The 27630-nt window shown below is 44.2% G+C and overlaps 1 protein-coding gene across 1 annotated transcript; it reads right to left on the reverse strand.

Moving 5' to 3' along the window:
• Positions 1–1106: 1106 nt before the first annotated feature.
• On the reverse strand, positions 1107–27501 carry dipk2ab (divergent protein kinase domain 2Ab). The gene is made up of 4 exons (XM_046371479.1): positions 27045–27501; positions 20026–20908; positions 7264–7567; positions 1107–3648 (listed from the first exon to the last, which is right to left on the reverse strand). Exons 2-4 carry the CDS (start codon positions 20677–20679, stop codon positions 3302–3304), a joined length of 1305 nt encoding a protein of 434 aa, XP_046227435.1. The 5' UTR covers positions 20680–20908; positions 27045–27501; the 3' UTR covers positions 1107–3301.
• Positions 27502–27630: the final 129 nt, after the last annotated feature.

A 27630-nucleotide genomic window follows, 5' to 3' on the forward strand; every position in this document is an offset into this window, starting at 1 on the left:
GCCATATTGTCTCATTTTAGGTTTTTTTTTTTTTTTTTTTTTTTTAAACCAAAAAACATTTCCACGTCCTTCCTCTCCATTTCCAATGCATAAACTCCCCAGTGGCTGCCCCTTGAAATTGCCTCATGTTTATTTAAACTTGGAGGGCGGCTGCAGAGCGCCTGGTGCCCCACTCGTTTTCTGTGGTGTTTTCTTATAGGCAGCCGACCCCGGAGCCATTCATCAGCTGGGCTAAGTGTAGCTACGGCGCAGAGGGCTAAACAGCACTTCAACCACAATGAGTGTGACATCAACTCTCCACACAAACTAGCGGGTGTGTCAAAGAGAAGCACAATTACAGAGGAGAAGAAGAAGACGGGAAGAGGTGGAGAAATGACCATGGAGAGAGACCGAAGGGAGGAAAAAGAGAGAGAGAGAGGCAGAAAGTGTCAGTCATGTAGCTTCTAATTTTGGTTCTGGCTCGAGCACTACTTTGTTCCACTATGGGCTTTTATGCTACGAGCATGAGCTGACTCAAGGCAGACAGTGAGAGAGACAGAAGAACTATTGAATTAACCAAGACCACACTCCACACACACACAAAAATAAATAGGAATTATGCGTCAAGTTAAAAAATAAAGTCCTAGTGGTGAGTAGTGTGCGTGTGAGCATACAATACTGTTTGTCTCGTGTTGTTTAGACTTTAGAGCTCCTCTGAACATTAGGGTTTGCTATTTGCTTATTGTATCTTATGTGTCTTAATGTAAAAATTTCACTCAAAATTCAACACCGCCGAGGTAAACCATTTCAAAAATGATTCACCCCAATCCACCAGCCAAATGTGGATAAAAGAGAAGGACTCGCTTCCTGGTTGAGTAGAGAGCACAACAAAGGGAAGTCGGGCTCGGCTCCAAATTAGAGGAAAGATGAAGATATGAAAGATCAAAACCGAGGAGAAGGAATGAGAAAAAAGGAATAGGAATTGGCAAACACTGACATCCTGCTGTCCCACAGTGAATCAAATTTAGATGGCAATATGGACTGGAGCCAAATCGCCTGTAACTTACATTGGAAATAATGAAAAGAAGATTGAGACAGAATCAAGAAGAGTCCACACAGAACAGAAGTGAATATCTCTCTGTCTATATATATATATATATATATATATGTATATATATATATTCTTTTATTTTAATATTTAAACCCACTAAAAGTTGTAAATACAACTTTTGAATGAAAGGCACAGGAAAAGATCAGACAATGCTGATATAATACTCAAAAGAAAAATTACAGTACAAAAGTGGACAGTTAGTTACGCACGTACAAATCCCTCCAGGTTTAACATCCTCCAGACAGGGGAAACACAAATATATCTGACACAACAGAGAATGGGGGATGGGGGTTGGGGGGTGGGGATCAAAAACCAGAAATCCATTCGGCAAACTTCTCTTTATTGCTTTTCATGACTGACAAGGGTCACGTCAGCTCGCCGGCTCTTGCACAAGACCGTAAAGCAACTGCTGTGCTTTCCAGTTTCCCCGCAGATGGAGTGGCTCGTATTTGCTTGATTATTGGCCGTGCGACACAACACTACACCGCACATTTAGCGTTTAATTCAACATATCAAGACAGATGACCTGCAAAACATATGGAGCCAAAGATTTTTTTTTTTCCAGAGAGGTTATTTGTATAATCCATTACCAAATGGGCCTATATTTGCAATTACGCTTTAATTCGTTGGTCCACTGAGTGTAAAATCAACCCAACCTCTAAGTGGTCCTGAGTGTTTAAATATTCAGCAGAAATTTCTGGGGCTGCAAAATTTAAAAGTGCAGGTCAGAAGCCACTTTTGGAGCAAGAAGTAATTTAGGATATCTTTATTCCCTTTTTTTTTCTCTTTTTAACATTGACTTGATCTACATTTGCACTCAACACTAGTGGGAGAAGTTTGACAATAGGATTCCTTTATCAATTACAGACATTTAGGGAGTGTGGCACTGGAGGCTGCTACTACGCTGCTTTATTGTGTTGTCAGTCCTCTTGAGAAACATTTCATTTCCTACTTTCATTTCTCTTTTTTACCTTGTTGACGGAAACATCATGTCTATTCCTATTTGTCTTGGTGTGTCTTATGTTACATTAAGTATGCCCAATCTTTGACGAGCATACCTCAGGATTATAAAAAAAATATATATATATCAGTATGCAGGCCTGCCAGCTCCTATACGATTGTGTACACATCTCAGTTCCTTTGGACAGCTCTATTGGGAAACAACTGGAGGGAAGGGTGCTGTCACTCTGTACCGCTCATGGTTCTTAATATTATATATAGCCTCTTTGGTATAGGCACATCTGCATCAAGGGACCACCATTGGCCAATTATTCCCTTGATTTTTTCCTGTGTGCAGCTGTCTCACTCTCTGTTTCCTATTTTTAAAAAAAAGGAAAAGGGAAAAGAAAAACACACCTAGAAAAAGAAAAAAAAGATGATTGCCACAATCTTGGAACCTGGAAATCAAGTGAGTGATTGGAGTAGCAGGAAATTAGACTTATATAGCCGTCAAGGGTTTTCTTTTTCTCCTGCGTGAAAATCAAAGCCCTAACCCCCCGCATCTCCTCTCTACCTGCTGTAACCCGGCCTTCGCCACTGCCAGCAAAAGATTGATGCTATCTTCACCTGCCCGCAGCCATGCTACAGAAAAAAAAAAAGCAAGAAAAAAAAAAGCCATGGCACAGCAATAATGTAAACGCACCAATCTGCTTCAATTCAGCCCTGGGAAAAAAAAAAGAAAAGAAAAGAAAAACAGGAGATCCTGGGGAAAATGAAACAGGTGTTAGGATTCAATTCTATGAAACATAACAGTTCTGGCAAATTGGGAGGTGAATACGAGGATGGATGTGTTCAGGGCTGTGGAGTGATGCTGCTGCGTGGATGCTCTGGTTTGCGTTAGCCTGGGTTAGCCAGTGACGGATGTGTTTACCAGAGCCCTATCTCACCTCCTCACTTCCAAGGATAGCAGCCCACCCTGGGAGAGGAGAAGTTACCTCTATACCCCCTTTATCCTGGTTCTAACCAGAATCTCTTAGCGCCACACTCCTCTTTCACACAGGAGCAAAGTCAGGTAAAAGCCAGAGCTTTAACAAATCTGCTTTGAAGTCTGACTCTTACACTTCCTGATGTAAGACGTCGAATACCTCCCAGCTCCAGTGCACAAAAGGGAGCGAATGACATCATGTACAAGGACCAGGATCTCAAGAGTCCGGAGATAAAGAGTACAGGGTAAAGTCTGTCAGTGCGTCATGCTAACGCCGACTCCATTCATTACCTGGCCGTTGAGGAGGAGGAGGCGGCAGCTAGCTGCGTGAGGTATTCGCGCAGTTCCTTGGCCGCCTGGAAGCGGCCATAGCGCTTTTTGGGTTTGGTGCACTCGTCCAACAGAGCCTCTAGTTGTCCATCTTTGGCTATGTGGGCGGGCGGATCGTGTAGGAGGCCTCCTGTGGTGCCCCGCCACGTAGCATACCGTGACAGCAGGTTCTGGCACACGGCATAGTAGTTGTGGTCCACGGTGACCCTGGAACAAAGCGAGTCCTTCGAAAAAGACAGGCAGGCCTCCCTGTCGCACTCCTCAAAACGGCTCTCATACCACACGTCGTAGTTTTCTGGCTTGTCTGCGGGGAGACAGAGAGACAGATTAATGAACACACTGCACCGCAACGATCATAAAAAATAGTCAATATTAATAGAGTTGTAGGCGCACATCTTTCATTTCAAATGTATAAAAAGCAGTTACTGGGTCATAAGCTGTTTATTACTGCCTTCATGAAGTGAATGTGCAATAAGATCAGGGTGTGCAGGTCTTCCACTCTTTGATCAAAACCAAAGGGCTAAAACGTCCTGGTTTTACTACAGAGAAACATGCATTTGTATATTTATTGTATTAAGTGTTCCAAACAGTCTGCAGTTTACATTTTAGATGACTTACTGTGTACTAAGAACATTTTTATTTTCACTGACATGACTGATTGTTATCAATGTGCAGCAGCTATACACAGGAAATTTGTAGCATCGCTGTTTGACTGCACCCGATCATGAAGAATAAAAAGTTAAAAGTCATTACCCAAGAAACAAACCTGACCAGAAGCTGACGAGGCTGAGGTGCTACTTTCGAGATCTTACGAGCACCAACAAGAAATTCCTTTTTCAAAGCACACAGCCAAACAACTCATCTACCGTTTCATTTGACAGAAACGTACCACTTTCCAGATTTATTGAGCAAATAAAGTTCTTTCTACAGCTCATTTCACATTGCTTTTTTTCTTTAGAGGATTGTGCTGTTAAGGGAAGGAGCCAAGAAAATAACCTGAAATGATGAGAGAGCGATTGGTGTGTGCATTAAAAAGCAGATCAATAATGCTGTTGGGAGGGGGGTGATGGTGGGCGGACCCAGAGGATGCAAACACATAATCAGTGTTATCAGCGTTGTAATGCACTTCTCTTCTGCCGCATCAGAACAACTCAATCAAACACCCAGCACTGCCCTGTTAGCAAGGAGCCCCCGTGGCCCCCCGAAGAGGAGGGGCACATCAACCTCAATCAGTGTGGGTGATGAAGATGGATCTGCCTGTGTATGCAGGCCACCAAGCGTGTGTGCGTACACACAGACACACACACACACACACACACAAGGGTGCACGCGTGCACACACACAGACAAAGATGTGAGCTTGCAGGCAACGAGGTGAGGTGAAAGCAATTAATGTTTCAGAGCCGGCCATGCATCACACCTCAGCACTGATTGACAGATGGCATCAGGAGAGTGTCCTGTTCTTGTTCACTTATACTAACGGACACATGCACACACACGCACACACACACACACAGAACTCCTGAAAAGTACAGAAGGGAGGAAAAGGTTCACACTCAAGGACGAAGATGAGCACAGCTAAAGCGAGACTCCACTAAAGGCTAAAAGAAGTATGAGGTCTGTTTACTTGCACCACAATCCCCTCTGTTCCACTCTTACCACAGCCCTGAGTGTAGCAAACCTAGAACATTTCCAAAGCAAATGAAATCATTTCCAATTCAAATGAGTGGGAGAGCAGCAGATGAGGGTAGGCTGCCTGGCCGCTCTCATCTCCTGCGCGTCCGGTACCTTCCATCTTAAGGAGCTCAGGTCGGACTTCTATACATTCCCCTCACTCCTCTGCCTTCCCTGAGCTACACTGAGAAGGGACGTCGGGCCTGAAATGCTTGTTAGTGTGGCCTTACTAGTGGCATTCAAGAGTACGAGCCGGTTTTAACAATGCATGTCTGTGTTGGAGTGCATTATGTGAGTGAGAGAGAGAGACTGTGTGTGTGTGTGTGTGTGTGTGTGTGTGTGTGTGAGAGCGCGTGAGTGTTTCAAGTGCTGTTGCAACTGTGTGTATCTGTGTAAGGCAGCGAGCGACCGTGTCAGGGAGCAAAGAGAATGAGAGTGAGTGAAGTGTGTGTGTGTGTGTGTTACATTATACAACATGCGTTTCCAAAAACCACTGGGGGTGAAAGCATCCTCAAACGCTTTAAGCTCAATGATGGGGAATGGTTCCTTTCGCACCACTGGACTGTGCAAACACACAGCAAAACTTCTATGAGGCATCCGTTTCTATTTTTTTTTTCCATCTCACTGAAAACAGCCGCATCAATATGGATGCCGCTAACGAGAGGGTGGGACCGCACGTGGCTTTCTGCGTGTTTGATTTGCAAATCAATTGGCCTCAGTTTACACTGATGAGATTCACACGGCACACTTTAACTCGCTTTCAATCTCAAGCTCTAATTGTGGCGATTGGATTCTCTGCTTGCAGAGCCGTGGGAGGTTACCGCGCCTATTTCCTTCTGCTGTCCGACACATGACCATGACCTCCTAATACTCATTACCACCCTCATTGCTCCTCTTCGTGCTGCGCCTCCCATTGCTTGGCACACAAACACACACACAAAACGACTTAACACTCAAACACACACAAAACCCGTAAACATTCTTGAGGCTTAAACTCTGAATGGACGGGGTAAGCAGCTTGAGTTGTCAAGCTATAATGTCTCGGCCAGACAAAAGGAGTCTCAACCTGGACTGTGCTTCCGGACTTGCAAAAGGTTACTGTGACAGGGTGGAAAATTGCAGCTATCGGCAATAAGGTGAATATACACGCGCCGACACACCAACATAATCACACAGGAAGTCCAAACTCGAGGGGAAAAACTACAGGGCATGTCTGGGTACCTTGACATGCTTTTCATCTATTTGCAGTTTTCTGGTGTCAGATCTTGTAATTTGGCAAAGCAGCATTTTATCTCAGGATAAATTCATCACAATATCTACCAACTACATACATACAGGCACTCCTTTTCACACAAACCCGCACACAGAGACAACTGTCACAGGGAACAATGGTAGAACCTCAACACATAGCGACACAACAGTTTATCACTTTAATAGGATTTCTGCAGGAAGGGACAAATCTGAGAGCCTGACTGGGTGGCCGTCCCTCTCTTTGAAGTAGCCCTAGGAAAAGGGGGTGGGGGGGTAGGAACATGCCACACTGAAAGCATGATATAGCTCATTCTGTCTTTGTCATGAGGTTTATTATGAGAGGAAAAAACTAGGGCAGAAGAGATGACTTGTTATTCAAAAGATCTTTGCTTTGAAGGGGACGAGTGTGTCGGAGGCAGAACGGGTGCTGGACGAGTGCATTCTTAGAAGAGAGGAGGCTTTGAGCACGTGCAGATTTGCCCACAGCCGTCTGTCCCTCGAGACCTTTCCTCGAACCTTCATCACAGCCTCATAAGCTGCAGTTGGCAGTTACGGCTGAGACAAGAAGTGCAGTTTTTTTTCCCTGACTATTCAAGCTGTGGTCAGTGCTTGAATCACACTCTGGCTTTTGAGGAAGCCTGTGATAAACAGTAGTCAGTGGAGGACAAAGAGGAGTTAACAACAACTGCATGAACAGATATGAATAAAATGAATGGTTAATTAACACTTTCGTTTTTACAGTTTCAGAGAAGCAACAAACTAACTCAATTATAAAAACACTAAAGGTGATAATTTGGGCGTCAAGTAGTAGAAGCAAGTGTTAATGTAAAAAACTATTCTGTACAAATGAAGAGCTTTTTTTTTTCTTATGTAGCTCCAGATGGCAATGTGACGCATGTTCACAAACAAAGAGGAGTTCAGCACTCAAGATGTACCAGGCATTCCTCACATACAGACATACAGCTACACGTGTACCAGTAATGATGGACACTCACTCTGTTTGATCAGCCTTTTGTCTGCCACGAGAACATTCTCAGCGTCGACGACGATGACCTTCCCGTCGCGTGGGCCGACCGCAAAGTTGTCGAAGCTGACGTCGAGCAGGTAGAGGGCGAACTCAAAGTCATTGTTGGTGAGCTGCTCGGCAATGTCCATCAGCTGGCGCGCCAAGTCGACCCTCTTTTCCCAGGGTGCATTGTAGAAGCTCCACAACTCCTCGCCCACATAGTTAACAGCTACCACGCGCCCACACGCTCCCAGGTACTTGGCAAACGGCCACCCTTCGTCTGACGGAAAGCTCTGGGAAGGAAAACAGATGAGGACAGAAAATGTTGATTTAAAAAATAAAAATAAAAACAGTCAGGCCGTGTGACGTAGATTTGGCTGAAAGAAATCAGAAAAATCCCCATCTGCTTTGACAAACAAAGGCTACCAAATAAATCCAGAGAACCTTCACTTTGTCAGAAAACATTTGTTTAACTTCCACAGATATCAGGTTTTCAATAAAGAGAGACAAAGAAAAAAAACCCCAGATGTCAAACACAGTTTCCATGTGCATATTCAGGTAAGTTTTGATACAAAATTCTAAGTTCAATAGTTGAAACTCTGCCAAGAGATCACATGAAACAGAGCCAGCACTGGGTATAATGGATTAAATTTAATAAAAGAAAAGAGCCAGTTTGTGTTAAAGCCCTACAGCTATGAGCTGGAGTACGATGCTTCCACAGAGCTGATAGGCAGTGATTTGTGGTAGCAGCAGTTAGCAAGAAAGCCATATGTGTTGTGAGGCAGCAGTGGGCCGATTTAAAATGCTGCATGATGTTGGATGACCGAGTTAATGTAGCTGGGACACGCTGACAAGAAATCGCAGTGTATTACTCGAAAAACTGATTATTAATAACACAGTAACACTACCAGTAGGAAGCAGTATCACTGCTGTGGCACAACATCCTGATCGCTCTCTCAGATTTGCTCGACTTTATTGAGGTCAAGCAACAAGAGGCACACATGTGCTGTCATCTACCATCACTCAAAGTCGAGTGGTAATGTTTGCACAGGTAAACACACACATGCAATCAAATTAAATGAGCGTGAAGCAGCTGCATTTGGAAAACGTGCCAGGCTACTAAGGGACTGGATTCTGTGGTGTCTCTTTCGGGCTTCCATCTCTGTATGAGCTCTGGTTTCTCACACTTTCCCTACAACATCTAATTTTCTCCTGGTCCATCTCATTGCATCTCACTATCACAATGGAGGGACAAATTAAGGGAAAATAACAGAATAATATCCCCCTTTTTTGGAGCCTTGAGTTTTACTACAAATGATAAGCTCCCATCTTTTACAATAACTCCCCCCCGCCATAGGCTTTCATCATTTACGATAAACACCTGGCCATATGCTTGCTTAATGACAGCCCACAATTCCTATGTAACAAATCTCTCCTCAGCTGCTGGTCCTGGCAGGCAGCACAGACACAGACAGAGAATCAGGAGTGCTCATGTTTCACGGGAGCCTCACTAGCCCTCCCTTTCTGAAACCCAACTGCATCAGAGATGTGGCAGGGCAGGGAACACACTATGTCACTGCAGGTAAGGTGTGAACTACCACCACTGTTGCGATTCAAGTTACACTTGTGGTAATTCAATACTTCACCAGCTTTCAATTTATGCCGTGTGTGTGTGTGTGTGGGTGTGGAGGGGGGTTAAATATGCATGGCTACCCTGACTCATTTTAAAATTTAATGAAATACAAATTATTTAAAAACAGACATCTTAACCCCCCCGCTGGCCACACAGCTGCTGTATCTCAAAGACAACAGCTGGACCCCTGCCACAATGACTGTGGCACCAACAGAGTGTATGTGACAAAGAAACCAAGGTTTGGTGAGCGGATGACTGAGCTAGGGCTGGAGCCAACCAAAGAAAATCTTAGTTGACATACGTACTCCTCAACCTACTCCTTTTACCTATCGACTGAAAAAAAAAATCGATAGGAAAAAATCTGCACATTATCTCTAGATAACTGAAAATGCACTACTTTGAAACTGATGGAGCCACCTTTCTCTAACACATGCACTGTGAACCAGTGCGCAAGAAGCAAGCTCTAAACAGACACTACCTATCGCCTAAACCAAACAGAGCATTAATATTTCCAAGTAGGAGAGAAGGCTTCTGAAAAAACAAAAAAACAAAATACATACAATGTCCCAACCTGATTCTCCAGAGTCACACTGTCCAGAGTTCATATGAGAGTACGGCTTCTTGTCTGTAGTCTTACTGATTGGCTACACACATTGGCTGCTCGACAGGGAAAGATGGGAGCTGCTCTGGAGCAATCCGGGTATCTGCTCCCTACAGCGGAAGCCTTGAAAAACTGGCAATTTCCCTCAGAGGCTAAACTGTCATCAGAGGATGGCCGATGCTTTCCAAGACTGGCGCACCTCTGACTCGTGTTGAGATATTTTTATCTCAGAAACTCCTCAAACCTTGCTGCTCTTAAGCTCCTTAATTACATCCCTCGACTCCTTTGCTGAGCAACACTGAAGGCCAAAGCACAGGGATCTCGCCTGTGCTATACTATAAGATGCAACAGACGGAAGGCTAAGGATACCCAACAGTGGGTCCTTGGCAGGACAAACAACCTTGTCCTGAAGACAAAAAATCTAAATGTGGATACAACAATTATAACTCAAAACTTTTTGAAATCTTTACGTGAAGAGAGGCAGACTTTGTGTAGCAAAGAATCTGCTTAGTGGTGTAAATTTATACCTTAGGCGATTCAGTTGCTCCCATCAGTTTCAAGAAAGAACTGACACCAAGAGGGGGGGGACATTGATAAGTTGCATGTGGCGCAATCTGTGTCTAGCCGATTTCCCAGAAGTGACCCAATCAATTGTTGGCCAGACAAAAATCTGTCCAGGAAGCACTACCGGCTTCCAGCAGCCTGTCTGTCCGTCTGTCTGTGCCTGTCGTACTTGGCAATGACTCACCTGAACTTCCCTTCTTCTTAACCTTCCTCTACATTCTCTGACAAAACAAAATGACAGGAAGAGGAATCTGAGGAAGCAGACATGCCTTCAAAAGGATGATCAGAAACAAAGGATAACTGTAGGTTGACTTTACTCCCAAATAATAAGCACAACTTGGAAAGGAGATAATCCCAGACTCCTACATAAGAGATTCTGGAATTAGAGACTGAACAGGCTAAATATCTAAAATGGATTTCTAATTTTTGAAGTTGGTGTAGAAAGATTAGGTTCAAGCTGGATCAGTTGGTGGTACATCCCTATTAGGCTTGCTTCCCTTTGACCCAGATTTAAATCTCAGATCGCTTTATGTTGTTGCAAATTTAAGCAGCTCTTGGTCTTTGGTGCCAACACTTGGCATGTCCAATGTTATGGCTAAACCTGCTTTGTAAAACAGCATCCTCCCTCTGTCACCCCTGCTGGGCAGATGGATAGATGTGAGAAATGGGCAGTGGTAGTGGAGGGGACGGCGAGCAAGGGAGTGAATACGATGGAGACAGCAAACAGAAGAGACAAACAGAGTGTCTTTCACTTCTTCGGTCCAGTGGACAGGAGGAATAAACCAGTGAAGACCTGCCTGCTAAACACATCTCTCTCTTTGTTGTCAGCTTGCAGCTTGAATGGGAGAAAAAGTAGAGCGAGAGCAGATGGGGGGATGGCTGATGGGAGGGAGGAGGACGAGGAGGAGGAATGCCCTAAGGCTACTTTCAGACAGTGTCAACGACTGTTATGAGAACGCCTTCAAGTCTGTCCAGCCCTCGTCTGCGGTTCTTAACATAGATGTCGCTCATTTACTGCTCTCATTGACAGGCTCATTACCTGTGGCTTAAAAACTCATATCGAGGTGCCTTCTTTATGAGCTTCTTTTATTTAAGTTTCATATGCAATAAGTCTAAAGGTGAGAACCACTGAACAGTGTAGGCGGACACATGAAAGTAGGCACCTGAGCTTTGGATTCACCTATTGCAGAGGTTGATAAATACTCCACGTGTTCCACCAATCATTCTCCCTTAGCGCTCTTTAAACGGTTACTCTGCAGAAGTCATTAAAGTCTGCAATGAGGCGTTGAGGGGGGTGTAGGCGAAATAAATTGGAAAGCCCGGCCTAATGTTACATCCACCACACTATCTCTGAGCAGAAATGGGAGGTGCTGTATGTGTGTGCGCTCATATGTGTGTGCGCACTGCACAGGTAGTGAATTTTACCAGTTGCCTCCCAATGATGTTATGCTGTTGAAAAACTGCTGAGGGTGCAGAGCTGCCAATGATACATCCCAGCGACTTTTACTGCCTTAAAGGTCTTATCACTTCTTGTTCCCGTCACTGGATAAAAAACCTTTTATGTCCTGCTTAGCAAAACTTTTAACTTGTAGAACTTGGTGCCAAATGCTCTTCTAATTTACGTACAAATTTTTTTGCAAGAATTCGTTTCAGTTCTAAAGAAATAATGAGACTGGCTCAAGAGACAATGAAAGCAAGGGAGGAAAACAGCCCAAAACAGAATCTTCTCATTAAAAACAGCTTCACAGGCCCAAGTCTGACTAATCTAATCTTAAAGGTTGTGCCGGTGTACTACAGTAGCATTGACTGGAGAATGGAGGGGTGGGGGACTGTGTTTTCCACTCCCCTCCCTGTAATACAACAGACACACTGGCGTCCTCTTGGGGGGGTGATTGGAGTGGACTGAAATGAAACAGGGCCACAGACAAATGGGCAGCCTCTAGAGAAGAGGATGAAACGAATGGAGCGAGAGGCACAGGAACACACACCTGCGTCCTGACATCTGCTGACAAAGGCATGCCCTTCTCCTGGGCCACTTGGGGGTGGGCGTGGGTGTATGTGTGTGAGAGAGCTCGAAAGAGGCTCTTTGTGCTTGTGTGCATGTGTGTCTGTGCGAAACTGTATCTACGTGCGTGTGAGTGAGAACACGCAACGTGACCAGGGCTGATAACAACCTCTATTCAGGGGCCGAGTAAACATGAGCTGCTCCCAAGACATTGCCTTGGCTGGCCTGCAAAGAACAGTGGTCAATCAAACACACATATGCATAAATAAGACACATGCATGCGCCAATACAGTAGAAACGGAACTGCGCTCATGCAAGATTTAAATGCACCCGTTCCCTTCATCCTAGAACCACAACTACTTGCAGCAAAGAGGAAATTAGTAGTTTGCCACAGAAGTGTTTCATGTACAGTGTGTTAAAGCCCCAAGCAGGGTGTGGTGTAAATTCTCAGCATTTTCTGTCCTCAACAAAACTCCATTGCTTCATAGCAAACAAGTCAGGACAGGACTCGTCAGGAGTCCGGGCATCAAAAGGTAAAGCTGAGGAAGCGTGGCGGACAGACGCGTTCGATGAAACAACAGCTAAAAAGATAAAAAGAAGAACTTTCAAGTCTGATGTTGCAAAATGAACATTACTCAGCCTGTTTATCAAAGGGGCTTAGTGTTAAGGAGTCACATCTGCTCTGCAAGGTTGGGGCTGCCAAGCTGGACTTGGAAAAAAAAAAATGCTGCCTTTATGTGCTGCTCTCCCGTTGACCTTATGTGTCTGGAGGATGTGTTGCGAGCCCCGTCTGGCATTTTGCTGGCCATTTAAGTTTAAAATCCAGTCGCTCGGTCTGCAGCAACAGCTCAGACCCCACAGGGGAGCCGGCACTAACTCCTCATCCTGGCACACATGGCGCTATCCCTTTATTCTCTTTTCCTCTCGTCTCCCGCTGCTGCTGCTGCTGCTACTGCTGCTGCTTCTCCTGCTAACCCTGCCCCCCCCTCCTCTCTCTTTGTTCCACCCCAAAATCTGCAATACGGGGCAGGGATGCTGTATGTTACAGACATGGAAGCCAGGAAAAGCCTAGTCAGAGCACCAAGCTGAGGAGAGGCAGTGTGTGTCTGTCTGTAAAGGAGAAATAAGAACAAGGACAGATGGAGACTGTTAAGTGTATATATATCTGAATTTCGAATGGGCCCTGCCTCTTTCTTTACCAGACATGCGGTTCAAAGAGTGAAAAGTCACAGTGTGTAGAGCTGGCAGCAGTCCTGGGAAACAAGAAAATCACTGAATGAAAAAGAGAAAGTAGAACGAAAGTAGAAAAGGCTGTCGTGTGTGCGTGCATGCATGTGCGCGTGTGTGGAGAAGTCGGAGCCAATATGAAAGTAAGAGGTCAAAAAACACAGAGCTCAGAGGAGATATAAAAACCATGAGGTCAGGTCGAGGGATCGAATAAGTTGGCGTACAGTGGGTTTGTGCAGCACAGAGGGAAAGAGCGCGCACATGATTCAGCAAGCTCCGCCAAGCAGTGATAGAAATGGGTTAGCAAGGGCTGAGTTCTGCAGGCCTCTGCTCTGTAAAGAGAGAATGAGAGCAGAATGAGGAATGAGAGCGCAGGACAGTGCAACTCGAGGTTGCTGGTAAACACTCCGCCGCTAGCTGAAACCCTCTGCCGACCTGAACCTGAGCCACGGTGCACAGAGGCACCTCATAAATCCCCTGCGCTGGAAGACGAGGACTGTATTAAGTCATAGGCTGTGGTGTTGACTCAGTCTAGGTGGTACTACCGCCCACACAGTTGGGGAGGAACCCAAGTGAAGCTTGGCCTGAGACCTGAGGGCTGTGGCTTTGAGGCCTACATCAAGGGTTGTATATTTCAGATCAGACGCCAATAATCTTGGGGGCAGCCAGGTGGCGTTGTGAGTAGGGACCCTGCACCAGGCAGGGCTCCAGGATTTAAAATATGGATGGGTCAAAGTAATTTTGGCTGGGCCTCTAAATTACAGAAGTTAATACTGTTGGTCTTCCTTTGACTTGCTTTCCAGCTGGTAGTCTCGCTAAAACACAGATGACTGATATAATTCTGTGGAAGGTGACCGGCTTGTCTGGTGGGGTATGACACTTTTTAATGTTTTTCTAAAACATTTTCAGTGTTACAAATGGCACATGTGGGTATACTGCTAATCATGGGAAAATAAAACACACAGTATCTTAATTTTAATTGTGAACTGTGTAGACCTTTAATTTGGAACACAGTTCACATAGGAAATGCTGTCTTGTTTGGATCTGGCAGGATTATCATTTGTTTAAATTGATTGCAGGGAGAGCGAGAGATTAACTGCTGGCTGAGCTGGGCTGACTTTTAACAAGAACGAAAGCGTTGGATTGCGCTGTCAATTCACCAGCTTGTCTCAACAGAGACATCTATACGCTTTCAAGGCAATTTAGAGGCATTAAGTCAGGCAAGAATTTCCAGCTCCACCGCCCGTCTTGTCTGCATTGTTTTTCAGGTTCTTGTAGTCTCGATAGGAAATGCATTTGTAACTGTGAAATTAGACAGTGACAACTTCAGTACCGTGACGCACATGTCATGGTTTAACAGGCTTGGGACAACGTAAAATGGCCTGTTGTGACTGGTCCAGACTTTGCACATGACAGTAACAGAAATGCTGTCTCTTTTTTAGTCTTTATTGTATATTTAAACATTCATTTTAATAATTAAACCTCCAAAATGAAAATATATTACATTATACAAGTGGGTAGTGCCAGGACTGTAAGGCCATCTCACAATGTCATTCCTGCCCTGCACTTCCTGCAGAAGGAGGGCAAACAGAGACCCAACAAGTAATGTCACATGCCAAAAAAGACATCAACTAGCATAATAAAAGGTGCCAGCTTATGACCAATTCTCTTAACATCAACACCAACAGTGAAGGGTTATTAAGTGAAGTTGTTTAACCATGTAAATGGGTGCAAATGCTCAGGACTTGTAAACGTACAGAACGTCCCTGGCCTCTCATATTTTCTGTGACAGGAAACTAGGTGCCTGGCGCTTTAGTGCAGTGGGCAATTTATTACTGCAGGCAAACTGACGGGCTAAAAAGCATGTTCTTGCTCTAACATAAGGCCCGAGGTTCTCCAGGGGAAGTGGGACAGTAAAGAGCCACTCGTCACAGATCCATACCAGCTCTCCCTGGGACCCAGGGAGAGTTGTGAATGGGGTTAGACTCTTCAGTGTTTCAGAACCTGCATCTTCTTGAGCTCGGTAGGTCAGGGTGCAGGATGTAACAGTAGGAAGCTGGGGGGGGGTTCTAAAAAAGGAGCTGGTGGGTGGGATGAGTCGAGTGGGTGGGTGGTAGGGGAGCCACAGACATTTACCTAACCAAACACAGCTGTCATGCATGTGTGTGTGTGTTTGGAGAGAGGGAGAAAGAGAGAAAGGATTATGGTAACACGAGCAGTCTGGCTCATTCAAATGGAGGGGGGGCACCACAAGACTCTGGCTTGTACAATTCACAGTCACTCACACAAACTCCTCTCCTCCTCCTCCTTCTCTTCTCCCCTTTCCACCAGGGCCTCCATCCAGCGAGGGCAGCCAAAAGAGGGAAGTTGGGCCCAGATAACTCCCTGTCTTATCCTAACAGGATTCAGTCTGTACACAAAGGCCTATAGGAATAATGAAAAGGGGTTTGGGAGCACTTGAAGCAGGGTTAAGCGGCGTACACAGCCTGCTCTCTTATGTGCTAAGACCGTCACAATCCCCCAGACCCAAAAACAAAGGTTCTAATCACAGACTAGCAACTTAAATACTATTTACCGGTGGACCTCAGCCACTGAGCCAGCCTTAGAGACAGAAGGCTCTCGCTTAAGCCAGGATAGCAATAGCATGCCGTGTTTGTGATTAGATGAAAAGAAATAAACAAAATTAAAACAAAACAGGCTTTGATCCTCTTTGTAAAGAGGCATGACCCAGAAAGCCAGACCATAAGACTATAGCTGTACCTGCAGAGACAAGTAAATGGCTCAAATTCTATGCAAAATGTGGACAAAAAAGAGCTTATTTTAAATTCTGTATTGTAATTTTTGTTTTTTTCCCCCCTATTCTTTGTTTTACTGACATTGGAGCTCTGTAACTGACTGACACTTTAATGACTGACAAAGTATTTTCTCAGTCCACCAGACACAAAAGATAATAATTAACCTTCATAAATACAAAAGTTACTACAGGGCTGTTCAATTGCAGTGCATTAGACTGTCAAGTATTTATGTTCTTCTGCTTTTTTGTAATAATTATTTGTCTTATATATTTATTTTTAATAATGTATATAAGGTGCTGTTGTTGTTGTTAAAATATTAACAACAACAACAACAACACACATCAAATCACTGTCAGTTTTCCCAAATTGTACAGCCATAAGAGTATCTGATTAAAAGGTGTTGTAGACAGGTTGCAAATATGCTTATGGTCTGATACATTTAAACTTATTTTCCTACTAAGACTAAATCAAGGTTTAGTAGGTCAGGATTGAGGTACCACTTGTGCTTCACTTTGAGCCAGGAAAAACCCTGAATTTATATCATTTACTTTGGCTTAGTGTCCCAAAGTGGATGAGCATCGTAATAGATTATGCAGAGCCTCATTAAATCAGCAGCACACCAAAGAGGCATCCCCCCCATTTAAAAATTTCAAACAAGCTGCCAGTGTGTTTGCTCTAAGTGCTGTGAATGTTTACTTTCACATTTGCTTTAAAATGATGCTGTCAGAAATCTTTGGAGGAAGAGGAGATAAGGTCAACAATCTAATCTCTCCCTTCTGTCCCTTCCCCGACTTAGTATCAGTGTCAGACGTCTGTGTTCTGGCAAAAACAGACAGTGTTGCGTGAGAGGCTCGTGCCTTCTGACGAGTTGTGTCTCCGTGTCAGGTGAAGGCGGGGTGTTGAACGAGGAGGTGGACCTGTGGAAGGTGGGGAGAGATGGCAAAAGAAAGCAGGATTGGTTGTGTGGGAGAGCACAGATTTGAGTCTGGAGGAGATGACTGAGTTAACCTCAGAGGTCTGTCACATCCTATTCTCGGCTTCACTGAGCAACGCAGAGCCAAGGACCAAAAAAAGGGTGCGGGTGAAATCACGTGCTTCTGGCTAGCTCACCAAGCTTAATGATTTGGAAGGTAGGACTAGGCCAAATTGGGCTAATTTAAGGTTCGGCCAGATGTACTGCATCAAACCCAACCATCATCTGATGAGTCTGTGAGTCATCTAGCCGAGGGAGAGAAACCAAGGATGGCACATAAAGGTTCTGGGGGAAATGAGAATGATTTATTACTTGCTTTTCAAGTTACTGTCGAATATAAGGTCAAATTAAACAGCATCATGTAATTTCTTTGGATGGCAAAGTGGCAACCCCTTGAAACTATTAGATTATCAGAGTAACAGAAAAACCCTTCCAGGCCAACTTATCAGTGAAACCTCAAAAATAAACAGCATCGGTTAAGAGTTGCATCGGGTGCCTCTCATTGCAAAAAGGATTTTCTTGTTTGTCTGTCGTCATTTTGTCTTCCAAAAATATGTGTTCCCCAAAGCCAAATTGTGTTCCACGTGACAGAGGAGTGGGGGTGGTGTTTGCGTGTGTGTGTGTATGCGTGTGCGCTTGTGTACAGCAGCGCACACAGACAACACATTGTTGGCCAGACCCAAAACAACACAGCAGATTGTTTCCCACTGACAAAGAAGGTCTGGTTTCTCATAGTGAAACGGGGCCGATTTACTGCCTGTGGCTTCAAAAGACTGGAAACAGAACCCATTCGAAGAGAGAGTGCAGCTCACTGAGCAGACAGCAGAAATGTTATTGGCATTATTCAACTGTATAAAGCCAGAGGGGGAAAAAAAACCCAAAACTGGCAACAAAATGACAGCAGGGAATCATTTACATTAAATATAGCAAGCTTAAATTATACACTGTGATACTGGCCTCTCCGACTTACTGGAGAGGTGTTTAACTACAATGGGGCAAAATGAAGCATTGCTCTGGGCCTGAAGAGAAGGCAGAGTGATAAGAAATAAGGATCAGGTTTCATTAAATAACTGGTCATAATCTCAGCCCACATTCCTCTACCTTTTGTTAAAAACAGTCCCCACATAGCAGCACTAACCTCTGGCAGAAAAAAAGAGAGACCGAGGTGTTGTAGTGCAGCACGTCTCCTGTTCAATCTCTATAGACGCCATTAATTCTTTATGGTCTACCGCTGCCCAACCTTGTGTATAGGGTCTCTCAGCAAATTTTCCTCCTCATCTTTTGAGTTCAGTGATGCCCATGAACACTCGAGGCACTCAGGATCTGCGAATCTCTTAGATTGTTGGCACATTTCATCGTATATTATCCATCCACACACAGTCCATGGCCTCCGCCTGTTCCCCCCTGGCCCGTTGCATACACAGACCTTACGGTTCTTGCTTATGCCCATAGGTCACACTTTCAGGATGAGATCAACAATTCATGAGTCTCCGTAAACATGTACAAGCGACAGGGAGCAAGGAGTGAAGAGAGCTGCAGACTATGCATGACGTGTCGGTGTGTAATGTCTGTTGTTGTGTGCAAGATAAGGAGGGGATGGGGGTAGGCGGTAGGTGGTGGTGATTCACAAAGCCCCTCAACTGGGGCACAGTGGTATTAAAAACAGTGCAGGAATTATCAGACCAGAGTTTGTGGAGTGCACATAAGCGGGACAGGAAAATATAGTGGAGGCTGACACAGATAGAAGGAAGACGCACTAAGAAAAAAAAATGAATAAAGGGAAAGAAAGGGAGGAGAGGCAAGTGGCCACGCATGGCTAATCAGATTTTATAGATTGACCGGACTAAAAGGCTGATCTCTCCTTTTGTCCTCCAAAAATGCCTGGAGGTGCGGGGCCCTACGTGCAGCGTGGAGGAGGGGTTGGAGGTCAGTGCAAGTTATTGAATGTCTACATGGGCGACGACCATTGTTGTTCTGCCCTGTCACGAGATGCAGTCAATGCCAGGTTCAAATTGGAAATTGATTGGCTGCTTGTAAGTCGGGGGCATAAAGGATGCAAATTATAAATTATAAATAAAAATGATATACAGTGTTTTGGCTTTGACATGCAGGGCTACAGAAAAGAAACGGGTCGCCATTTCGCCAATTCAGTTTAAGAGGCAGCATGTTGATTTTGGCAGCATGTTTCACTTAAGTTTTTTTTTAAATCAGTTTCTTTGGGTTATAGATTTCAGTTAAATCTTTGTATAGTAAAGCAAAAAAAAAACAAAAAACAAGCAACATATTTAAAAAACTGTTAGAAATGAATTTTGAAAGTCTGGTGATCTCGCTTAGCAGATGCATTAAGAGATCCCACCACATGAACAAGAATCCAGTGGACATAGACGAATATTAAAATTAAAAACAACTTGGACCATTTACAGATGCATCCCTGAATAATTCAAAACTGTCCCACATATAGTGTTAAATATGCAGCATTTGCCAGCAGCCAAAATCTCTCATCTTTCGGGAGGCCACAGCTCTTAAACCCCATCACTATTCTAAACAGAGGAATATTCGCGCTCCAGATAGCGGACGTGTAGTTGAGATTTTAGGGAGGGTGCAGTGGCTCGTCTCAGATCAATGGAAGAGGACGGCAAAGGAGGATTCCCACCCTGTAATTTACAGGGGGCTTTGTGGGCCAACACCCTGGCTTGCTTGCTACTGATGCTCTTATCCTCGTTGCAGCAACGGTAATCCAGGAGCCATGGCTTATCAACTACTCTGAAAAACACCTGGTGGAACAAATCAGCTGACAGACATCTCTTTGTCAAGATAAAATATTTTCTTTGAAAGACTGTAATAACCAAACATCATTCAGCAAAACATAAAAACCATAACCATAAAAGCCTCTGATGTACAAACAGCTTCTGTCCCGAAAACACACACAAAAAAGTTTAAACTGGCACAGTACCTGCAGGACGAGCGGTTCCGGGTTGAATGCCAACGTCATGAGCAGCTGCATTCTTTCCGTGTCCTTGAGGTTCTTCAGCAGGAAGCTGCCTGAGTCTTTGGTCTCAGCGTACCTGCGGACCACGCGGTCCAGCAGCCTCTGAGAGGGGCAGTGCACCAGGTCTGACCAGCCCTCCACCACTTCTGGAGTGAGCAGACGAACGTCGCCATTGATCCTGGCAAATTCAGTCTTGTACATCGCCTGGATGAGGTCACAGCGCGGCCTGCCTGTGGCCCTCTTGCAGATTTTCTGGTCTATATCAGCCAGCTCCTGGTTGGAGCCGAGGCGCTTGAGCACCACGCGACGGGTGCCCTCCCTGGGCTCACCGTACTGAGCAAAGTAAACATTCTTGACATTGAAAACATCTAGGAATCGCAGGCGACCCCAGGTCTCGAAGGAAACCTGGCCGTTCATGAATTTGCGGCACCAGCTGGTGCCAAAGCAGGCGGGACACTTGTTGAGGTTGATGAAGCGTCTGTCAGTGAGCTCATTCTTCTGGAAGGAGGCAAACAGGTTGTGGGTGTTCATCAACAAGATGACAAACAATCCCACCACCAGCAAGAGCTTCAGACAGCGGTACAGGCGGCCAAGTTTGAGAGGCAGGAAGCGCAGCATGATGGGGACAGGGCAGGGGCAGGGGGGGTTCTTGAGGGACAGGGAGGAGAGGTATTGAGATGATCGTCAGGGAGCTAACCTCAATGCCTCTCCGTCATGATGTACCAGCGTAGCTTCTACAGCGGCAGGCAGGGGCGAGGTTGCCACAGCTGCCCCGTGCCAGTTTCTGGCAGAGGCCAGTGAGTCATGTTCTGCCTTCTCGGTGTTTGTCAGCAACCTCGAGCCAGGCCTGAAATCAAACAAGGAAAGAGAGAGAACTCATAACATCTGGGCAAACAAAGCAACAACAACAACAAAAAACAACCACAACAACAGCAACTACTAAATTTCATAACACCAAAAATTGTCCAAAATTAGACCTTTTGAATGGATAACAAGTAAAAAGGGTTTATTTAATTTTTCTTCTGCTGGGCCTGCAACTTGAACACCCGAGGCCAAACATATGATACCTTCTATAAAACAAAGAAGCACTTTCTCTGCCATATGAAATTGTCTTACAAATTTGAATTGCTTGGGTCATTTGAGAGATTTCATTACTTTTTGAGCAGAAATGAGATGGCCCACAGCCAATGCAATAAACCTGCCTGTGCCTGTTTTGAGATTTTTCTCTTTTGGAAATCATTTCTTGTATACTCCCCTGATATAAGAAAGATAAATAAAAGTTTGGAAAAGGGGAAAATAAAGTGTCACTGATCAAATTAAGAGGAAATGTACAACATCCTCTCCTTGTATAAATAAAATGTGGCTGCACTCTGAGGATGATTCCTCAGAGGACCTCCCTCTGTAGGTACACAATCCATCACTTTTCCCTCCGATGAACAGCAAAATAACACACCATCTGCATACCTCAACAGTTGCACTGAGAAACCCAGATTTTTCTTCTTCTCGCTTCAAATGGAGAAATCTCACTGCATTGTAAAGAGAGTCACGCTGTGCGTAGTTTAACCTTTGATCAGAGTTGCCCTGCTTCGTTTTAATCATCCTTTGAAGTTCTTTCTTTGAAAATGGCTGGTGTCACTAAAATAACGTTACTGGTTTGGGGGGGGGGGGGGGGGGGGGTCTGTGTGCACCTCGATTAGACATATCGACATCAGCAGTGAAGGGAATGCTAAGAACTAAGCAGGGAAGAAAGAGACAACAATCTGGGCTCACAGTACAAGAACAAAGCCTCATGTGCCCACCGTGGCCTGCCCATGATGAAGTCATGTTAGACCCCCCAATCAGCTTTTTACCAATGAGTCTTGTAAGTCTTCTAAGTCGCTTTAAGAAAGACAATGACTCAGGCCATGCAAATTCGCCATCCTCAATTAGAGCTCATTAGGACATGCCTATTAGGACAGCCGACTTCAGAGGGCACTGACGAGCAGGCACACTAGTGTGATTAGTGTGCACATCGACGGGTTCCTTGCATTTTGCTTTCAGATCGAAGAGGCTGAGAACTGGAGAGACACGGGGGCTCGAGGCAACCAAGAGAGCAGCGGTTGTGAGAGATGTGCAGCTGTGGAGTGTCAGATAAGAAGCTGAATACACCAGTTCTTACCTCACACCTCTGTCTGAAAATACCTTGAGCAGATCAGGCCAACATCACTAATGTAAAAATAGACCATATCCAAACAGACAGTTGCACTACATATTTATTTTTTTTAAGGAAGAGGAAAAATATGATTCATGTATTTTTTTTCTATTCGTACCACAAATCTTAAACTAAAGCGATGTGACTCAACCCGTGAGCAGTGTGACATAAATAAGATAGGCATAATGAGCGTGACAGAGTCACTTTACATCATTTAAATAGAAGCAATTTAAAATAATTTTTTATATTCAATTAATCTGAGCCAACCAAATAGCCCCTGTAAATCTTGCTAGTAATGTGTCACAATTTCTCAACACACGGGATGCTGGCTTCAGTTTATTTATTTTATCATTATAATCACGCACAGTGAAAATGATGGTTTTATGCTTTAAGCATGAATCATTTACAAGACACTTAATGAATAAACCACTCCATACCTACATTAACCTGTGGTATCTTACAAAAATGTACAAAAAGAATTCATCATGCATTTTGTCTTGAAACAGCATTTCACTTGGGATACGAAATAAAGAAACTGTGGGTTCTTTATCAAGCTGACTTCAACAAAATGCCTCCAGTGTGATAAATGAACAATAACCAAATAACCTCTCAGCCGTACCCGTTCAGAATGAGCCAAAAAGAACAGCAACACAATAATTTAAATAGCGTCACGAACGAATATCATTTCAATTCTATAAGATATTCATATTAAATCTGGAAAGGAAGATGGATTGGGAGACGGGACTCTTAGCAACAAAATCTGTATGACTAACAATAACAATTTCCACAGGAGTCAAAAGAATGTGTTTGTGTGCTTTCTACTACAGGGGGCGAGAGGAGGCAGATTGCTTGAGGGAAAAACTGAATATCCCATTGCTGCAAGATCTTGATTCAAGTGCCATTTAGCATTTGACACAGGCAGCCATGGCACAGACAAGTTCTTGGGAGCATATATGAGATTTAACCAGACTCAGCGGAGAGCTCAAGGAGGGCAACACACAACATCCGTCAGGCCGACGAGAGGATCACCCCTTCACCCCTCAGAGAAAAAGGCAAAGAGACAGGGCAAGCTGGAACAAGCCCCAAACAAGGCCTGAACACAGCCGAGTAATGAGATGCACCCGCTGGAGGCTAACGCAGGGAGGATGCATACCTTCTGCTTCCTCTCCAGAGAAGGAGTAAGGCCTCAGTCATGTATGGAGCATTACCTGGATTATGTCAATGACCGTACTAATTGCTGGAGTGAGAGGATAAGAAAGATTCACGCTGAATTTTGAATCTGTTAATGAGAGACCAAGAACAAGGTGTTAAAATGCTTAAAAATGTTGACATTGAAATGCATAAAACTGCCAGAGATGGCTTATCCTTGATCTTCCGCTTTTGTTCGGCACGAAGCAGAAAGAGTTTGCAAACTGAAATGCTAGTAGATTAGAGTTTTATAGTCTGCTGCTACTACACACAAATTAATAGTGTGAGTGAGACCAAAACATTGAGTTATATTTGAAGGATTGCATGGTCATTTAATATGAGGATATCCCCCTCCCTCTCCCCCTCGGTAATTACCCCACCAGAATGCTACTTGCGAATTTTACACCTGCAAAAACATTTATTTAACTCCCTATGTCTATTGCTGAATGCCAACCCATGCCTGAGAGTCATTTGACTGGACGTGCAGAGAGGCAGGCAAGGTTGCCTACTCAGGTTTTTGACAAGGGTAAAGTTCACTTAAAGCTCTAAATTACAGCCAGATGCTTTGTACTCCAACAGATGTTACCCACCGAAATACAGGAAAGTGAAATTTAAAGCATTGTTTTCTTTTGGGCGACCCCAACCCCCACCTCCTCCAATTCGTCCCCCATGGTGCCTCTGCCCCCACCGCACTCTGCGAGAAGGAGGGATACACAATACCAAGACAAGAAAACCTGTTTAGAATAAGAACCAAATTACCTCTCAAGGTACACAGCCGCTGCCAAAACTGGGGTAAGAAAGTTTTTCCAGCGCACTCAGTCTACAAAGTACTGCGGTGAGCGCTTCGAAAGAGAGGCAGAGAAAAGAGGGCAAATCAAAGGATGCCTGACTCCTCATGCATGGGAGATGAGTCTCGCATTCAAAATGTTCCAAGTTTGGCAGATGTTAAGAGCCGCAAAATGCCTCATTACTGGGACAGAAAAGGCGAAAGATGAAGCAATAAGCCCCATGTTGGCTTAAAACAGAATGACAAAGGTTGAGACAGAGGGAGATGACATCGTAATATCCCAATATTTCAACTTTTATTAAACTTAGATTTTGAGCGAATAACCCAGATAAAGAGGGATTTGAAAAGGAAATTTCCTTCTTGAATAATATTTTTCACAGCTTGCTGTGTAAAACTGATTGCAGATAATGACGTACTAAGGCTACTCTCAGGCTAACACATTTCCTTCAACTGCACCTGAGGCTAATCTTCATTATATTATAATGAAGTCAAGCCACACATGCACAAGCTCGACTAATTCCACAGGAAAGGCGAATAAGACAGAAGTGGTGGAAAAAAAAAAAAAACTGGTACACAGTGGAGGAGCTGGACTGAAAGAAAAAAAAATAGAGAGAGGAAAGATAACCAATGTAAAGCTAATGGACAGCAAGGTCAGAGAAACTTTGAGTTATTGCTCTTGTGATGGAAATGAATGGAAAGAGATCACCTGAATACAGAGTAGCAGCTCTCCCATCACTGAATGGACACACACAAACATGCACATGAACGCACCTACCCCCGGAGACCGCGGGCATTACCACCAAGCCCTACTCAAAGCTCGGAAAAAGCCTCCTCTGACTCCCCACTCCCACCACCCCTTCCACTGCAATGTGTGGCTCTCGCTGGAGAGAGGAACTACTGTTGCCAAGGTTATCGACTGGGGGAGTCAATAATGTTTGATCACAAAAACATTCAGCCACAGTCGGATTGCCTCAGTACAGCAAACACGAAGACAGTGATGGACAGATACAAAAGACGGCAACATTCGCATGTCTAATGGAAATAAAGTCCTCTGAATATAAACGCCAATTAGCAGCATCCAGCACAAACATTAGTCCATTCATCTCCTGTCCCAACCAAATGCTAGAGGTTTTAATGAGAGTATCAATGGTATCTGCTTTGCTTCGAACAGCTGAAGCCGTTCGGGAGGACACACTCGAACTGGGAAGATTTGCTCTGGATCTGCGACCGCTGACACATTTGTTTCATTTGAACAGCTGCACCTTTTCACGAGCCAGCATCACTCTGTAGAAGTTTGAAAGGTTGTCATGCATTTAAATCTCACGTTAATGCTTTTGCAAAACAAATGTGTCATCTAAGAGAAGCATTTGAACTGATTAAAATGAGCTATCAAAACAAGCTTCACTTTCAGCTAAAGGGGGGGAAAAAAAAGCTCATTCCTAAAGTAGCTCCATCTGTTATAGAAGTTGCTTTATCCATGTATGATTTACTGAGTTTGGAGGTCAAAAACAAAAATATACTGTTCCTGTGGGGGCTTTTAGGATACAATTACAAAACGTTCCCCTGCTGAGCGCTGAGAAACATTCAAATCAACCACCAGCAGAAGGTCTTAAGTGTATCGGTCTATTTTCATTATTCCCTTGTCGACTAACCTTGCAGAAAGGCACCACAATTAGTCTCCTGATATGGAAAAATTAATTCTAAGCAGACCATTCTATTCATTAGACTGTAAGGAGAGATTCCCCTGGACTTATTACAAGCTTTTTCAAGATGAAACAGTATGACTGTTGTGGTAATCTAATTTTCCCTTGAAGAAATCAAGGGCAGAAGTTTGCAAAGAGCGTAGTACAATGTTAAAAATCTCATTATTCAGTCAGTTTAGCTGCGATTGCAAACTGTGCTTTTATTTTCAAAGCCTGAGCCTCTCTGCGTGATGGGCAAATGTCTCTAAATGCCGCTTGCTCGTGCCAACAAGGAAGACAAATACACAGCAAATCAATCCAAATTAGGTTGGCCAAGTGGAGACCTGTTGAGGTACATTGTTTTTTGAGAAGTCAGGAACACCGCCAAGCGAACGGGAAGCAAAGCACAACATGTTTTGTGGTGAACAAGTCTAAAATGTTAATGATGACACAAGCAAATCTAATTTCATATGTTCTGCTCTTGAAATAGCTAAAAAAATGATGTATATATGTTTAGAGGAAGGAAGGAAGGAAGAGCACATTTTTGCCCATCACATCACCCACATCTGCTTGGCTGCACAGCAGACTGAGCCCTCATTGCACTCATCATGAATTGTATTAATATGTCGTCGACACGAAGTTATGGTGAAGCACATGTGATGGACATGAGTAATGTTAAGGTATTAAAAAGAAAAAATAATTACCGAACAGTGAGACCACCTTCATTTTGACACGCCAAAGACAGTTTTGTTCAAAGCAGAAACGTCAACACCAAGAGCTCTCTGTTCATAGAAACAACAAACTTCCTGTCACCGTTCAGCGGATGTGGGAATCTGATAAAGACGTTTGTTTTCAAACATCTGTCTACTATTTTATCTCATCATTTTATCAATTACAAAGGTAGCATCAGCGACGCTTCAAGTGTCAAGTTTCCCCTTACGTTAATACACACTAAAACCGGCTGTAGCTTTTTTTAATTTATTTTTTCTTTTTCTTTTCTTTTCCCAAAATGAAATCGAGTCTGCCATAAATTCCATAAAAGCGACTCTTCACATTGTGCTTGTTTCACACTGTTCAATGCTCACTTCAATTTGGACACAGGCTGCAAAGAGAAGGAGGAAACTGACAAACAAACCTGTATGACTTTTTCCTCTCCGGGTATGTAGTAGTGAATTGCTTAGCGCTCAGTTCATATCATTCTTCAAAGTTGCGGCTACTTGCGAGGCGGGCGACGGACACCTGAAATCACTGCCAACAGTATCTACACCGAAAACAGCTTCTTCAAAGCACGACTGAGATCTCTATCGTGCAAACTCACACGGGCTTCCCATGTCTAGCTCGTAGGTATCTAGCCAGCTAGCCTGCTAGCTGCTGAAATAAACAGTTGGGATGTCGAGTCTTAACTCTTCGTTTACCGGCTCTTTCCGACTGGACTACGAGGTCCTCTTCATCAAAGAAAACAGCGTCCGTGTTGTGCATTAACGTCCATACGTGTCCGCTTATCATGAGTCCCTTTGTGAGCACGGAATTGCCGCTTTTCTTCTTCTCTCAGGCAGCCGCTCACTCCTCTCCAACACCACAATGGGTTCTGTTTCGACTCTTTTCAACACCAGCCTCTTTGCGTTTTACGACACCCGCTGCCCGTTTACGACCGTGGTTGCTAAGCGATTGTTCTAATATTGTCTTGTCTGGAACACCGCCTCCAGCGCAAAGTTTATTCA

Source organism: Scatophagus argus, chromosome 18, assembly GCF_020382885.2.
Source record: "Scatophagus argus isolate fScaArg1 chromosome 18, fScaArg1.pri, whole genome shotgun sequence".
NCBI lineage: Eukaryota > Metazoa > Chordata > Actinopteri > Scatophagidae > Scatophagus > Scatophagus argus.

Coding starts and splice junctions, on each gene's coding strand:
- dipk2ab (XM_046371479.1), bottom strand. CDS start 20,679: ATGCTGCGCTTCCTGCCTCTCAAACTTGGCCGCCTGTACCGCTGTCTG. Junction 7,568..20,025: donor CGGAACCGCTCGTCCTGCAG/GTACTGTGCCAG, acceptor TTTCCTTCCCAG/AGCTTTCCGTCAGACGAAGG. Junction 3,649..7,263: donor CAAAAGGCTGATCAAACAGA/GTGAGTGTCCAT, acceptor GTCTCCCCGCAG/ACAAGCCAGAAAACTACGAC.